A 16,794-nucleotide genomic window follows, 5' to 3' on the forward strand; every position below is an offset into this window, starting at 1 on the left:
TACTACATCAATCCTAACTCCTAAGCACGAGCAAGATAACCAACCAAACCCAGAATACCATTGTTTATTTCAATTCATCCAGGTTATAATCCTTCCCCTTCAGATCATTAATGTCATAAAACAATACCAAATTCTACAATCCTATCTTGGAAGGTAGTTAAGAGGAGATCAAATCAATTCCCCACAAGATTGCCCCCAATAACTTTAGTATATATTCGCCGTATATTGGGAACATCTTCCGATGATAATATTATCATTTATAGTATTATTATCAGAAAATATTTCTAATACATGACGGGGTGTGCTGTGGCCAGTGAGACGTTGTGGGGGGCTGATTTGAAGAGGGAACAATATAATTAATGTGTTTAAAACATTGGTCAATAGTTTCCTGTTTCCAGCAGCAAAACAGGAAATTTCATGAAAATATGGAGTCGAAAATGGTTCCATCCGGTTGTGATAATTGTGAAAAAACTGATTTTATAAACTAGGTTTGTACTTAGTAGGATTTTCAACTGATGAAAGCCCAAAAAAATGTTGTATATGGAAACTGGAAAGTGACTCTAGAGGCCTAGAGAATACAGTATTGAGATGATTAATTAATTGGATAGGCCAATGGAAGTGTATTTGATTTGGAAAATTATTTTGAAGCTGATAAAGAAAATATAATATGCCCCAAAACCGGATATTTACAAAAATATATTGATTTGGTCAGCAAATCGTTGACCCAGGTGGTTAAATCATTGAACGGTTTTGATCATTTTTTTTATTATTATTAATTTTTTATCAGAACTGACTGACCATTTGGTTCAAATGGTCAGACTATTCGACCCAGGAGCTGGATTTCTTATCGGTTTGTTCTCCGGGTCGGTTTTAAAAACCTTGGTTATAACATTGGTCCTCACCCTTAAGCTGTATTTGCTTTAATAGAAAATAAGAAAGAATTGGAAAGACTAACAAATTTCTCTCAACTTTATGTTTTTCTCTTATATGCATGGTTTTCAAAACTGGACCGGACCAGGCGGTCAGATTGGAAAAACTAGGAACCGGTCAGGTGATCAGTTCCGTTTTTCCAGAAAACTGGATTTTTTCTAAAAAACGTTGATTTTGATCAGAAACCGCTGACCTGGGCAGTTAACCGTATGAACCATTCGACCCAGGAACCGGACCCCTGACCGGTTCGTTCTCCATATTGGTTTTAAAAACCATGCTTATATGTTTTTCTCTTATTTTCCATCAAACCAAACATATCCAAATTAATTTTCACAAGAATCTACGTGCCTTATATGTCAAAGAAGGTATAATTCAAGGGTGACCGATCCATGCCCAAACAAAAGGAACTTATATATATATATATAACAATGCAAGACTAGACTGAAACACAAATACAGAGCAACTAAGAGGAGAGGAGGGAAGATCAGAGAGCAAGGGAGATGCCGATCGGTGGAATATTGGAACTGTTGCTCGTCGATGCAACAAACTTGGGAGGCGACAGAGACTTCGTGGGTAATTTCACTCTCTCTGTCTCCCTCGACCAAAGTATCGACGCTCGCTACTACCAACAATTTAAAAACCTTAATTTCTTAGCTTTCTATTTTATTATTATTATTATTATTATTTTTATTTTGTATTCATTTCTTAACTTTCTTTTCAATCAGAAAGGCGTTTTATATATGTTATCTTTTTATTTATTTTTACTTTCCTTCATAACCTTTCAAAAACTTTTAAAATATTTACAGGTGAGATGGATCCCTACGTTTATTTTGAATACAAAAACCAAAAGCTGAGGAGTAACGTCGCTCGAGGTAAGAGAAAACGGATGATTTTCTTAGGAAATGGTATTCAAATTAAGTTCTCTGATGTTTGTCTGTGACTTGCAAAGCATACCGGTTGACACCTGAAGCAAATATATGGCAACTTGAGATTTGAATCAAAAGGCCCGGCACTCTTTTCAGAAAATTGATTTGAATATATTAATTCCTTCAAGTAGTAGCTAGTTACTTGTTTTCTGAAAACCATTTGCTTTGAGAACCATCATATTCATAATATAGTGTTATTTTCACGGAAACTGTTGGTTAATTTCCTCCGTCTTTACATGTGCCCAAGTGAATCAATAAATAAAACCAATAGATCGAGGGTATATAGTATGCATCTTTTAGGCTACAAAATGATGTATAGTATACTTATATTTCATGTTCAAGGCAACCCACCACTGCTTTGCTAGCTAGATTGTGTGATTGGAGACATGTGGACGGTACTGTTAATGGTTTGGTTTGGTTTTTACTTGATGAATCCGATCCAAACCTTATTATAGATAAAGATAAATCTCTTAAACTATCCTTATTGTTTGTGAAATTGACTAACTATATTCTTATTGTTTATATATTATCTTAAAGTTCGATCAGTTTTGGGTCATAATGTTGGGTCTGGGTTAGGTATGATAGGGAGTTCTCTCTCTCTCTCTTTAGATATAGGGCTAAACAGCTAGCCCGGAGGGGGGATCACCATAACCCCCCAAAATGGTGTAGGCGAGATTTAATTACAAGTATGGGCGACAACAAATAGGAGACCTAACCAACCAGCTAATTTGCTCATTAATTCGCCTAACAACTGGTATGAATTACCGCATTTTATTGACAAAATCCTGTTCAAAACAATAAAATGATTTAAGCCTAATTAGGTACATATATACATAATATAAAAGAAGAAAAAAAGTTCAAAGTGTCCTACTCCATGGAGCGTCAGAACAATTATTGATTATAGAAGAGTGCCATGAAATTTGCAGTAAATTTTCTGGATGTAATTTATTTTCATGTTTTCAGCTAACTTAACTTTGCTGCAGATTGACGGGCCAAACTAGGTCATAGACATGGTAGTGGGATAAATAATTTAGGGTGGCAAGTGGCAAACTTTATCGTGTTTGTATATGTGATATTTCGGGCCGGGCAAACCGTGTTTGTATATGTGATATCGTGTTTGTATATGTGAGGGTAGAGAAAGTGAGTAAGAAAGGGCCACGTCCCTTCTTACTAATAAATTTTAAACAAAAAAGAGGAATTGATTGTCTTATAAGCAGTTTGCTGAAATATTGAAGGAATGTCTACAATAGAAAATAGGATCCGATTCCTAATGAGTCTCAAATCTTTGGATCGAATTGTGAATATGTGATTAGCATGGTTTTTAAAAATGATCTGGAGATCAAATTGGTCAGGGTCCGGTTATTAGGTCGAATGGTCCAATCGTTTAAATCGAATGGTCGAAAAAATAGTCAAAATTATTCAAACAATTAATCGTCCAAATTAGCGATTAATTGACCAAAATCAATGGTTTTTAGTAAATTTTCGATTTTGAAAAAACCGAAACTAATCACCTAACCATTCCCAATTTTTCTGATCTGACCGTCCGGTCCGATCCAGATTTGAAAACCACCGTGATTAGGTTCAAAGTTTGAACACCATGCCTTGAATCCGGGCAAATTAATGTGAAATGCCTTGCCACCTTATTCCACAGAGAGAGAACTTGAACTATTGCGTGAAAACCGAAAAAGAGGTAGAATCAATTCTTCCTTCATCGCCAAAGAAAGATAGAGACGGTAGAATCAAGAAAAGCTTAAAGACAAAGACAACATGGTATGGGATACCACTACGACCTCAGCAAGGGTTGTGGTTATAATCGATCCAGGTGTCCAGATGCTATCGAATATTTCGATGTTAGTGGGCTTTCAAGTTGATTACATGGGCCACAAACTAATGTCTCATAGCAGCATACTAGGGACCACAGAGTACTCCTCATATCTGGTCTACGGAATATTTATTATTGGCACATTATTATTATTCTGGATGATGATTAGCATCAATCTTGTCCGTCGTATTTTTGGGGTTCATTTGCTTCTTTTTGTAAACTTTAGGATGAAAAAGAAAAAAAAAAAAAAAGGAAATAAATTAAAGATACAAAGTTCATCGTACAACAGCCATGTGGCAGTGCCTTCAGACAATGCATGGGCTGAATTAATCCCCACCGGTAGGTCCTTCGGGCAACATTCTAGAAAGGGCGTACGAATTAATTAATTTGTTTTAAATAATTCCCTCCATTTTGTTTCTATTAGGTACATTACTCTTGAGCTTTGGTTTCCACGGAATTTTGGTCAAATAATAATTCTTTTATTCGACTTACCTAATATAACTTATTCAAGATAAGAGTAAAGTTTTTTACACTCAAAGCTGGTCAATAAATGAAAATTCTTTAAAACTTGTCATGAGTTCTTAACATTTCTTTTAAATTCACCATAACTTTTTAAAATATCTAAAACTTATTATGTTAATAAAATTTTATTTTTTAAAATTCACCCGTTCATTACTGTACTGTTAAGGCTTCTTAACAGAGGTATCCATGTCAGCGTAAATAACAATTTTTGTTTTTTTTCTATAATTTTTATTTTCTGATTTTTTTTTCAATTTCTATAGTTTCTATAATTTAAAAATAATTTTTTATTTTGTTTGCAATTTCTTTAATTTTTTATATTTTTTGTAATTTCTATGTTTTTATGTATTTTATATTTGATTTTTTTGAACCCTTTCCTTTTTTATGTCTAAATATTAAAATGGTAATATATTAACACTCACTAATTTATTTTGTATATATTTTACATTTTTATATGAAGGTAAATGGTAATACATTAACACCCGTTAGTCTCTTTAACGTCAAGTTAGTGACATGGTGAGTTTTAGACATTTTGAAAAGTTATGGTGAATTTAAGAGAAATGCATAAAACTCATGGTGAGCTTTAGACAATTTCCCTAATATAAATAAAATAAATTTTAATCTTGGGTTCATGTTTGTACTTATCACAAATAAAATTGATTTGGCCAGAGTAGGAAATTATAAAATGGAGCCTCAATTACACTTTTTAAAGAAATAAATTCTTTTTAATTGGTCATAACATCAAGATGGGAATAAAAAGTTGAAAACATGTTAAAAAAGTAAAAAAAAAAAAAAAAAAAGAAAACGTCAATTTCAAAATAATATGTAATTAGTGTTTTATATTATTAAGGTATTTTTATAAAACATCTATTTCTTCATTCTATCTCTTTCATGATCAACAAACATCCCTGAACAGAAGTTGGTAAGTAAACTCGAGCTAAATATTTGTGGAGAACACCCGAAGATTTGAGAATAATTTATCGTTGACTGTATCGCTTTTCCTTAATTAATAATTGCTCTAAGAAAACAGGATTGTAATTGTATGGAAAAAGCAAAGAATATAGAATATTCTAGATTGATGTATAACGTGAAATGGACTTAGAAGGGAAAAAAAAAAGATTCGATGGTTTTAATTGCATGGGATCAGAAACAAAACTTTGAATGGAATATAGAATAATTAAATTGTGGTTTGCATGGAATATGCAGGTCAAGGTGCCAATCCTGTATGGAACGAGAAATTCAGTCACTGGGTGCAGTACCCAGAGGAAGATGATCAATACATTCTCACCATTCGAGTCATGGACAAAGACAAATTCTCCCACGATGACTCTGTTGGACAAACCATGTAAGAATGAAACGATTTCCTTTTAATTAATTACGAATACAAAGTGATTATTATAGTTAGCTTTTGGATGAAATGTAGTTTTATATAAAAAAATCAATGTAAATTTGTCTTTTGGATGAAATGTAGTTTTATATATAACTTTTACTTAGGGTTGAATTTTACATTGATAATTGATGTAAATCTAGTATTGATTAAATCAATATAAATATTTGCACAGTTATAATGATTCACTCGTTTAAACTGATCGGTGTTGAATATACTTATACATCAATAAATATTTACACCGAAAGCAAAAACAACCATAATTGTCATTTGGTGAAAAAAAAAAATGGCTTCTTTTTGGTGCATTTACAACTTCAATTGTTGATGCAGGATTGATGTAAGAGACTTGGTGGCGTTAGGAGTGGAGAAGGGAATGGCCACCGTGGGACCTTGCAGGTACAGTGTCGTTGGAGCCAATGGGGCACGAAGTGGAGAGATTCAAGTGGGGTTTACTTTCAAACCAAAGGTATGAACGCTGAGTCCACAACTGCCACTACGTGTTCCGCAAAATGTTTTGTTTATAAAAACAAAAGCAATTTCCGTGTCAGCAGAAAAAATATAAAATATATAGGGGATATCAATGTATTATACACAACGTGGTTGGTTTTGTTTTTGAAAATAAAAACAACTATTACATAAAAAAATTATATTATTTTTGCTTTCGAAAACAAAACCAACCATGTGGTAGTTTTTGTTTTAAAAAATAAAACATGTCATCATATTGTAGAATGCCCTTTAAGGGTTCAAATAAATGCCAAAAATAAGAAAAAAAATAGTTAATAGGTTTCAAATGGATTGAATTGTTTTGGGTATAGGTAAATCCAAATTTGGTTCAATTATATCTTGGATGCAATAATTGAATAACAAAAGTAAAATTGAAATGATCAAAATATTATATACCAATAACACAATGAATTAAAAATGATTTTGATAATGTATACCATGAACAAACTGAAATGAAAATAACTTGTATGCAACTTTAACCTAAAGAGTTTTTTATAAAACTACAATAATCAAACCAGATTTACTAATATAAAACCGATAAGGGTGGGATTCCTATTTCATCCAATTAAAAATGAATTTAATTAATTCAAATTATCCTTAACTGGATGAAATTTGAACTCAGACAATCAAATATGATTTGAAGCCCTAGTATTTAGTTTGGTCATTCAAAGTAGGTGGTGAAGGAATTTTATTAATTGAAGAACTCCATTTAATTAGTTAGTTTGAATCCTCATATATGTATATATAGAAGATGGTAACTACGATAAAGGCAATACTGTTATGACCCCAAAACATGCCAGGTAAGAGCAGTGTTGTAATTGTAATCCATATTATCATTTATGAAGAAATGTTGCCAATGAACAACTATAGTGTCATGTAAAGTTCAAAGTATCGTTACGTATTGGTCTATATTGTTTCGAGATCTTTTCGATACGTCCTTACAGTGAATGTATCAAGGGTCTGATTGGTTCAGGGGATGGAAAGGTCCTAAACTGGTTCCCTGAACCAATTTAAAAAAGTAAAAAAAAAATAAAAGAACAAGTATCCAAATGTCTGATACGTCATTAATGACATCAATATTTTGAACCTTCGTGTCGTGTCGGTAGAATTCTTGAATTCATGTGAACAGGAGATCTGAATTGCTAACTTAATTGGTATTCCAAAAAGTATTGTAAGAAAAATGTATTAAGTACATTAAAATTACGATTTGATGATGTACTTGCTGTTGATGGTTGGAAATGACAGGTGCTGGAATGTGGACCGGGATCTAGAGCTTGGGGCGCATAACTATAACTATGTATATATATCGACTTATTGCCTTATTAAGCATAGTATATGAAAATATAAGTGAATAATGTTTTTGTTCAATAATAAAAGTGATTGATGTTATATGTCATAACACTTGTAAACTTATTAATAAAAATGTGGTGATCTTATAGCATAATATTCGCTATATGTCATACAGTGAATACAAATACGCCAAAACTTTAGCTTTTATACCCTATGCTCATTTCCCCCTTTATTATTTTTCTCTTCTTTGAGAAAATGTAGTAGACAATCAATTATTTTATTGCAACTCTCTCAAACTTCTCCCTAAAGATCGACATGGTGGAACCCTTGAAATGACACGATATAGGTAATTAAGATCAATATGACAGTACTGATGACAAGGTGGAACCCATGGGTCATCTTAGTGCAAAGAATTTTACTGCATGATCTCGGTTTTTGTTTTTTTTAATTTGTTTGGGTTTATCCAAATGATAATATTACTTATAGGTAATTAAGATCAATAACAGTACTGATGACAAGGTGGAACCCATGGATCATCTTAGTGCAAAGAATTTTACTGCATGATCTCGGTTTTTTTTGTGTTTGGGTCATCCAAATGATAATATTACTTATGGTCTTCAAGAATATAGAATCCTTAAAAATAAATTGAATCTTACAAATAACAGAGAACCACAATCACCTTTTTGTTTATAGTTTATTTTTGGACTCAATATATTTAGGGGTGTCAATTGGACTGGATTTGATCCAATTCGATCCAATCTAATGTGAGTCCATTATAAATGGATTAGGTCCAATCCAAATCAATGAATGTTTTGGATCAATTTGGATCGGTCCAATTCAATGGACTAGATATTGGCTTAATCCAATCCAATCCAATATAATTTTATTACAGATGCACCAAGTCCAATCCAATCTAATAAATATTTTGGACCAGATTAATCCAATCTAATATATAATGTTAGTCCGTCCAATCCATCCAAATTGATATTGAACTGAACGGGATTCAATCCAAAACCAGTCCATTAACACCCTTAAATATATTCATATGTAATGTATAGAAACAATTCATTAATTCTAACCAAGTGGAGGGGTGACCACCTTTATATATATTCGCAAAGAGCATATACCATTAACTAAGCACCTTATTATACGAAGTTCATTAGCAAAAAGACTGTTTTAATTAGTCAGCTTGACGTGTTGAGATAGGCATGTTGAATGTTAGAAATACTTTTGATTTTTGAACAGTCTTTGTGCTACTTGTAATTAACAAAATTTTGAGATAATTGAGTTATTTTTTACCCTTCTTTCCCGAATGAAATGACATATAAGAAAAAGGGTTTGTAGCATATAAGCGTAACTATTGGGGTTTAATTTCAATAAAAATAATATATTTAAAAAAATTTCAAAAAAATGCTAACTTTTTAAAAATAATATCAATAAAGGATAAAAATATTGTTCATCTTCTTCTTCCCATTTGTTCATCAGAGCCATCGTTCGCCACCACCCGCCACCGCTATCCACTATTGTTTGTTATCGCCCGCTGTCACTTCCGCCTCCGGCAATGTTGCTGGAGGTGGCCAGAGGCAGAGGTGGTGGTGGCGGCACTAGTGGTTTCTGCCTCCGCCTCTGGCAACGTTGTTGGAGATGGGTGGAGACAGAGGTGGTGGCAGTGGCAGGTAGAGGAATGACCACCAGTGCCGTCGTCGCTACCTCCGACAATGTTGCTGGAGGCGAAGGCAGAGGTGGGCAGAGACGATGGCGAACGGCAGCTCTAGTGAACAAATGACAAGAAGAAAAAGATAAATAGTATTTTTGCCCTTTATTAATATTATTTTAAAAAAATTAACCTAAAATTTTTTAAAAATATTACGTTTATTGATATTAAACCCCAAAAGTTACCTTATATGTTATTAACACTAAGAAAACGCTCATTTATGAAAAAAAAAAACAAAGAAATCATTATTCTAATTATTGAAGAAACGCCCATGATAGACAATCTAGGACTTGGACCGTTGTACGTCGATTGTGTGAACTGTGAAGAATAAATCTAGCATGAATCTCTACCTTTTTCTTTTTTTTTTTGCATTTTCTTGCTCTGTTTCTGTTTTAAACACTTTTGATTGCTGGTGAGGAGGGTTTCAAGTCAAGCATCTTCCTTTCCACAGTGTGATTCTCAATATGCCAAAATGCAAAATCTGGCCCTTCAAATTGGGTTTCATGCTTAATTTCAGCCCAACTCCCAAGGTAGACCTAACCTACAAAAGCCTTCAAATTTATTGAACAATCGAAGGAAAAATAATATGCATTAGATCGTCAGATGATAATTCAGAGCCTCAATAAAATGCGAATACGCCAATGTTTTCAAGGAAAATAAAAAAGTAAAAATAACATCAACTGCTGTTGGTTTAAAACACCGGCGTCGTGGCGTCTTATCGTTTCGTCGGGGTCGCCTGCGCCCATGAGTTTTATTAATTAGAAAAAGGACACGTGGCAATTTGATGGCACAAACCGGACATCGCGTGCTATTCACGCAGAACCAAGCATTTTATTCTGAATATTCGAAGTCGAATTTAATTGACATATATGCCCTCGACATAAAAACACAGGCCACGCGTTTACAGTGTACACTTTGAGGAAGCAGACATACACCGATAACACACGCAGAGAGAGAGAGAGAGATGCCGGCCGGTGGAATATTGGAACTGCTGCTCGTCGATGCAACAAACTTGGGAGATGACAAGGACTTACTGGGTATAATCTATATTTCCTCGCGTCAAGTTACGATCAGTTATTTTTTTATTTTCTTGTATAATAATTTTTTTCTTAAATTTGTAAAATTAAATATTTGCAGGCGACATGGATCCCTACGTTAATATTCAGTTCAAGAACCAGAAGCTGAAGAGCAGCGTCGGTCGAGGTTAGTGCAAAGTTAAATCCTTGTATGTCGTCATGCTACACGTAACGCCCCCTTTTTTAAAGTTAACACATCGTGGAATTGAACACTGAAAATAAGAAAAAGGAATTTTGCCTGGTTGCTTGACGATTCCTTTTCCGGCGACCGCCTCTACTCCGTGAGGTTCGAGAGAGAGTGAGAGAGAGAGAGGAGAGTAGATTGCGTGAATAACTGGGGGAAGAAAAAGATGCTGTGAGAGGAAAACACCAAGAATTGGACAAATTAGAAAAATACAAGAATAAAGAAGGAACTCTAGTTGTAGGACAAAATGGACAATTATCATGCTGTTGATAATGCCACGTTAACTTTGTTGTCATACCTAGACACGTTGGAAATCAACAAACTACCATCTGTGTTCATAATATAGGTGTATCGCAAGAAAATGCGGCATATATGAAATTAATCTCGAGGGTATAATTAAAATTTGGGGAATTATTTATAGCTCCCATGGGGTTTCGGTTAAACCTTACGATCTCCCCTTGTTTCTCCCTTTCACTATGAAATTAGGAAGGGTTTGTTAATGAAAGTGATTAAACCAATAAAGAGAAGAGATTATTTTACTAAAATGTCACTAATAATAGTATCTCAGTTTTGCCATGTTTATAAATATGGAATACCCTTTTATCAACTAAAAATTTTATTTTTATTTTATTAAATTTGCTTTTTAACTTTTCATTCCCCTCTTTTATTGTGGTAGGAAACATTATTGTTACCTATACTCGCCGTGAGAATCATATGTTATGAAAAAATTCAGCCTCCCATTTTCAATACTAGGGCTGTTCACGGGTCGGGTTGAGTCGGTTTACTGCAATTTTTTCAATCGACTCGACCTAGTCGGGTTATTTGACAAAGAAACCAAAATCAACCCAGTGTTAAGCAAAATCGACCTGGTCGGTTTGAGTCGGGTTGGGTCGGTTTCAGCCGGTTTCGGTTCCAAGTTCATCCCCGTGATAAAATTTTGCTAATTTTAAAAATAGTCATAAATTGAACATCATTTCAGTCATCTCTTATGATAAAATTTAAATAAAAAACTAATCACAAAAGTTGTTCATTAATCACTATTCACTAATCCAAAGATTTTTGCAACTATTCAAAAACTATGTGGCCTATTGGGCTTTGGAACTTCATGTTTGAACTAGGAACTAAGTTGGTTCAGTTCAGGTCGGTTTTGGTTTTTTTGTGTGAAAACTGAAATCGACCTGAATCATCGGTTTAGGAATTTGCACAACCCAAAACCGACCTGTGCTGATGAAAACCCGGCCGACTCGGGTTGGGTCGGTCTGGGTTGGTCGGATTGGACCTTTTTATGAACAGCCCTATCCAATACAAGGGAATTTGTGTGTGTGGTCAACTGGACTAGTTACAGGTTGGTATTGTGGGCATTTTTCTGAAAAACGGTGTCACGTCGGATTTATATTGGCGATTTCACTTTTTACTGTTTATATGATCGTTTGGTTCATACGATTTTTGAAAAAACGGTGAAAAATAGGTATGCATTGTAAATCGCATCTCTCCCGTTGCATGAAACGTCAAAATCGGCGAACTAATGGCTATATGATGTGGCATTTACATGTATTCATAATGGTGATAGAAATCACCTTACCAAACAGCATTAGTGTTATTTACTGTGTAGGTAACAAAAACACTACGAAAGGTGTTTATTTGTGAAAAACGGGTTTAATAAATGTGAACGTTTTCTTTTTTTTTGAAAATTGGTCCCAAAACGGGTTCCATGTAAACACTATCTATTGATGGCATTTTATTAGCAGATTTCAGGATTTGCTGATTATCGAGAAAAAATTAGCTGTTTATCTGTTTTAAAGTTTCATGTGCTTGACACGGTATCATGGTTGAGTAAAATAGTAATTTCAATCAATATTCTTTTAAATAAAAAGACAAACACGGGACTACTGAATGTGGCAATGTGTTATATGCATGAAGCCAGCGAACATAAGGTTTTCCAAGGAAATGCCCGGTACTAATGCATCTTTGAGCGTGTAAATCCTCAAACCATTTGTAATTTGTATTTATGGCAGTTTTTAGTTAACTTAAAAGGTATATTCTTATTGGGGATCGAAGGATTCATCAATGCTAACTAGATACCACCACTCATAGGGAACCAGCAAGCCCAGAGTGGGTGGAGCTGGGAACTCTTTTTTTTTTTTTTGTAAAAAGAAAATGGACATGTGTATGGGTTTTGGCCCTGTAATTTGCCACCAATTCCAGGTGTATATGGAGTATCAAGATCCACTATAGAAGGGAGAAAGGACCACCAAAAACATCTTATTCTTTTGTACTTTTTTGTCACTTTTCCATAGTGGAATTTAATGTTGATCAGTTTATTTGTTTTTGGTATTCTTATCTATTTTTATATTTTTGGTATTTAATTATTCACTTGTTTGACTTAAATGGTTGAGCTAGTTGCTGCCATCAAAAACAATTGGTTTTGTTTTACAAATATAGATTTTTATATTATTAAAATTATTATTCATATAATTGATTAGTAAAATTTAATGATGAGAAACAAAATGTCTTTAATATAAGATTCAATGAGATAGAATGGGGTTAATACCTTAAATATGAAACTTAATGATAGGAAATAAAATAAATTGAACATTAGTATTCAAATTACAACTTCTCTCACAATAGAGAGAAACCAAATTTAAAATGAGGGGTACTTTAATAAAAAAATAATAAAATCTAAAAGATTTGGGGAGTTATTCTCACCCAAATTGTTGAACTCTTTATCCACAACCTAAAAAGCTTGTTTCATTTCCAAATTGGTTTCTTAATCTATGTTTTGATTAATGGAATTTAATGTTTAGAAATAAGAATACCTTTATTATAGGATCCAAAAGTTCAATGAGAGAGAATGGGGCTAATACCTTAAATATGGGACTTAAAGGAATGGAATGAACTGACAAGTACTATAGAATTAGATGTAGATGTAAAATGTCATTGCTTTTTTTTCCAATTGTGAAGCTTTTCATCAGGTACACCTAGACCTGTTCATGGGTCGGGCTGGGTCGGGTTTTGACTCTTTATTAACAGAAAAAATGTTAGGCCCGAGCCCGAGCCCGGCCTGACCAATGGGCCTACAATTTGGGCCCGAGCCCAGCCCTGATAAAAAGCCCGAAGCCTGACCTAATAAAAGAAATTCAAAATTTTCCCTATTCAAATGGACATTTTCTATTTTAATTTAAATGTTTTTCCCCTATTTAAATGAACAATGGGCCTACAAGTGAATCAACAACATTCTCAAATCAAAAAATTTATTCAAATGGACATCACATAGGGTTTTTACTTAGGTTTAACTATAGGTCGGGCCGGGTTTACTTAGGTTTAGCTATAGGTCGGGCCGGGCCGGGCTATTTTGGCAAAGCCCAAGCCCGACTCGAATTTGATGCGGGTCGGGCTTTTTGGCCCGAGGTTAAGCCCGCAGGCCAAAAAGCCTGTTCAAGCCCTTCAGGGGGTCGGGTCGGCCCATCAGGCCACCCGGCCCATGAATAGGTTTAGGTAGACCTAGGGGTGGATTTTCGCCAAGCTGAGTCGAATAGTATGAGGCTCGAGTTCGATTTTGAGAAAAAATATTTTATAAAAATAAAAATTATATATAAAAATATTTTTATTTGATATTTAAAAATTTAAGAATTATAATATATATATATATATATATATATATTGCTGACTTGTGTAGATGTGGCAGTTGTACATATATGTGAGCACTTTAGTGTTAATGTGAATATTGGCTTATTGGGTGCAGTTGTACATAGATGTGGCAGTTGTACATATGCAGGTCAAGGCGCAAATCCTGTATGGAATGAAAAGTTTACTCTTTGGGTGCAGTATCCAGACATAGATGATGAATACAAGCTCACCCTTAAAATCCTGGACAAAGATAGGTTCTCCCGTGATGACTTTATTGGACAAGCCACGTAAGAAATAAATCCTTTCCTTTTACATTTTTATCTGCAGCGACAGTAAACATAACATTCTATAACATCAAGAAATTTGAATTGTTGATTAGCTTGTACAAAGATATTAATTGGCAAATGGTGGGGTTGGATTGGGCCTCCGTTACGTTGAATTTTGAATGGGCCCAAACCCTAGCTTGAGCCCAGTACAGTCCAAAAGTTGTTCAATTTGGGCAACTCGAGTTGCACGGCTAGGGTGCAGGGATCCTTGTGACAATTTTACTCTCCGTGCAGAATTGATGTGAAAGATGTGGTGGCATTAGGCATGGAAAAGGGAAAGACCTCCATGAAACCTTGCACGTTCAGTGTTGTTGGTGCTGATGGGACATGAAGTGGTGAGATCCAAGTAGGGTTCAATTTCACCCCAAAGGTGAGAGCTCTCAATCATCAATATTGTGCTTAAGGCTCAGTTTGGAAGGAGTATAAATATAAATATGTATTGTATAAATATATACAAAATAATATAAAATACAGGGTTTTACATTCTATAAATTTGTATTTTTACTTTTTTCAAAGGTTCAATTTGAAAGGAATGCAAATATAAATATAATATATATATATATAATATAAATACATACTAAATAATACAAATTAGAAAGTCTTGCACTCTACATAATACAAATTCAGTGTTCGGTTTGATAGAAAAAAAAAAGGGAGAAACAAAAAACTAATTAAGAATTTTCCCCCAACTTTTTATTTCTCTTCATAAGATTTTTACCTCAATTTTTTATTTCTCTATTATTTTTTATCAAATGAAGCATAGCCTTATTTAAAAAATAATAATAATACAAGAAAGTATTTTTGGTGGCATTTTTAAAATGAAAAAAAAAATGCCTTGACAATATCTTCCCATACTCGTAAACCTAAAGTGTACGTACAATTTTTAGGCGACAAGCTGAAGAGGGTTTATTTGCTTTACTATAGGCCATTGATATAAGCGACTAGGAAGTATAATCGTTATCAATTATTATTACAAATTGTGAACTTGTGATGCCTTTAATCGTAACTTCGTAATGGATATGATTGAAAATTTTTACAGTGGAGGTTACATAATAATATCCGTGTTTTTTTTTATAATTTTTTGAGGAAATTAGCTGATGTAGTGACGTTTCTTACGCTTCACTGGTGAAATTAACAGGTTCTGGAAGGAGATGGACCAGCGATCCAGTGCGAAGGTGGCACTTTTCCTATGGTGGTTTTATTATCCAAATCTGTATGATAATTGATAAACAAATGACTGGTGTAGTATATAGATGTAATTTCAAAAGAGTTAAAACCTCTAATATAAGAATATCTTAAGATATTCACCTCTCTCTCTCTCTCACACATCCAATTTGTTGTTTGGGTCCAATTGTGTATTTGAGTTGAACCAACCCGGTATTGACATATGGCACCATGAGAAACCCAAAAAATATTTTTCAAATATTTAAATTGAATATTTGCTTACATGACATTTTTTTTAGAAAATAAAAACATTCACATTGGCTAACAAACGTTGTAATTTGTTTATGGCATATACACAACAATATCAAAGGTTTTTTTAATTCATTTTATTAATGATAATGTTTGCTGAGTTGTGTTTTGTTCATTCCATCTCCATGACCCAACCCGCATTTGTGGAGAAAAATCTGAAAGAAAATTTTCATTGAGGCCTATGGTGGATATGGAGGGCTCGGGCCCAAGACCCATTTTCAGCTTATGGGTCCCCGAACATATGTTAAATAGTTGAGGTTCTCTTCTATGTATCTTTTGACTTGTGTAAAACTAGAACAAGTTTGAGAAATAGAACTTGGGTGTTTTTGGGGTCTAGAGTTTTTTTTTTTTTTTTGGAGTGCTCAACTTTGAAGATTTTATTGTCGTTTTTATAGTGGATTTCTACTCCTCCATCACGCTTGTAGGTTATAAGCTGAAGCACATAAATCTCTATGTGCCTTCTTGTGGTGCTATTTTTTTTTTCCTCAATTTTCTCTCTTTGCCAATCAATTTCAGGTCTTGGGTTGGTATTTTGCAACAATATTCTTAACATTTTTGTTTATTTTATTCAGTTGTGTTTGATTGTATTTCAATCTTGACCAAGTACATCCAGTTTTGCTTTTGTTTGTTGGTAATTTGGGGTGGCAACGAGCTGAGCTTTTTAGAGTTGTTTGAGTTCAGCTTGTAAGGATCGCGAGTCGGTTCGAATATATATATATATAATAAAAATGTTATAATTATTAATTTTTTAAATATCAAATAAAAAATATTTTTATAAAACATTTTTCGCAAAATCAAGCTCGACCTTATGAGTTTTTTACTCGAGCTGAGCTCAAGCTCAAGGTTCTAACTCAAACCGAGCTTGAGCCTTGTAGAACAGTCTTGAGCTGAGCCGAGCTTGAGCCTCGTACTATCCGGCTCGGCTTGAATCCACCCCTATTGGTAATTATGTTTTGTATTCCTACTTGATATAAAATTTGTATTTTTGTCTCTTTTGTACTCACTAACAATGCAAG

At 33.9% G+C, this 16,794-nt stretch overlaps 2 protein-coding genes across 3 annotated transcripts; both read left to right on the forward strand.

Moving 5' to 3' along the window:
* The first annotated feature begins 1,310 nt into the window (after positions 1-1,310).
* LOC148868682 (elicitor-responsive protein 1-like) lies at positions 1,311-7,532 on the forward strand. Its single transcript, XM_088967387.1, has 5 exons — positions 1,311-1,503; positions 1,737-1,802; positions 5,404-5,542; positions 5,915-6,050; positions 7,334-7,532. The coding sequence occupies exons 1-5, from the start codon at positions 1,431-1,433 to the stop codon at positions 7,373-7,375; spliced, it is 456 nt and encodes a 151-aa protein (XP_088823513.1). The 5' UTR covers positions 1,311-1,430; the 3' UTR covers positions 7,376-7,532.
* A 2,422-nt stretch (positions 7,533-9,954) lies between these two features.
* On the forward strand, positions 9,955-15,618 carry LOC148868683 (16 kDa phloem protein 1-like). 2 transcript variants are annotated; one of them, XM_088971998.1, is made up of 5 exons: positions 9,955-10,129; positions 10,230-10,295; positions 14,095-14,266; positions 14,540-14,675; positions 15,444-15,618. In XM_088971998.1, exons 1-4 carry the CDS (start codon positions 10,057-10,059, stop codon positions 14,634-14,636), a joined length of 408 nt encoding a protein of 135 aa, XP_088828124.1. In that variant the 5' UTR covers positions 9,955-10,056; the 3' UTR covers positions 14,637-14,675; positions 15,444-15,618. The 2 variants fall into 2 exon arrangements, with proteins under 2 accessions (XP_088828124.1, XP_088828125.1); XM_088971999.1 differs by lacking the exon at positions 14,540-14,675.
* Positions 15,619-16,794: the final 1,176 nt, after the last annotated feature.

The sequence above is a fragment of the Nelumbo lutea genome, chromosome 2 (genome assembly GCF_056320005.1).
Source record: "Nelumbo lutea isolate HS-2025 chromosome 2, American lotus-T2T, whole genome shotgun sequence".
Classification (NCBI taxonomy): Eukaryota; Viridiplantae; Streptophyta; class Magnoliopsida; order Proteales; family Nelumbonaceae; genus Nelumbo; species Nelumbo lutea.

Bases quoted from the DNA above. Each gene is read 5' to 3' on its own strand.
- LOC148868683 (XM_088971998.1), top strand. From the start codon at position 10,057: ATGCCGGCCGGTGGAATATTGGAACTGCTGCTCGTCGATGCAACAAAC. The intron at 10,130-10,229 runs GTATAATCTATA...AAATATTTGCAG, and splicing joins AGATGACAAGGACTTACTGG to GCGACATGGATCCCTACGTT. The intron at 14,267-14,539 runs GTAAGAAATAAA...CTCTCCGTGCAG, and splicing joins GACTTTATTGGACAAGCCAC to AATTGATGTGAAAGATGTGG.
- LOC148868682 (XM_088967387.1), top strand. From the start codon at position 1,431: ATGCCGATCGGTGGAATATTGGAACTGTTGCTCGTCGATGCAACAAAC. The intron at 1,504-1,736 runs GTAATTTCACTC...AAATATTTACAG, and splicing joins AGGCGACAGAGACTTCGTGG to GTGAGATGGATCCCTACGTT. The intron at 1,803-5,403 runs GTAAGAGAAAAC...TGGAATATGCAG, and splicing joins GAGGAGTAACGTCGCTCGAG to GTCAAGGTGCCAATCCTGTA.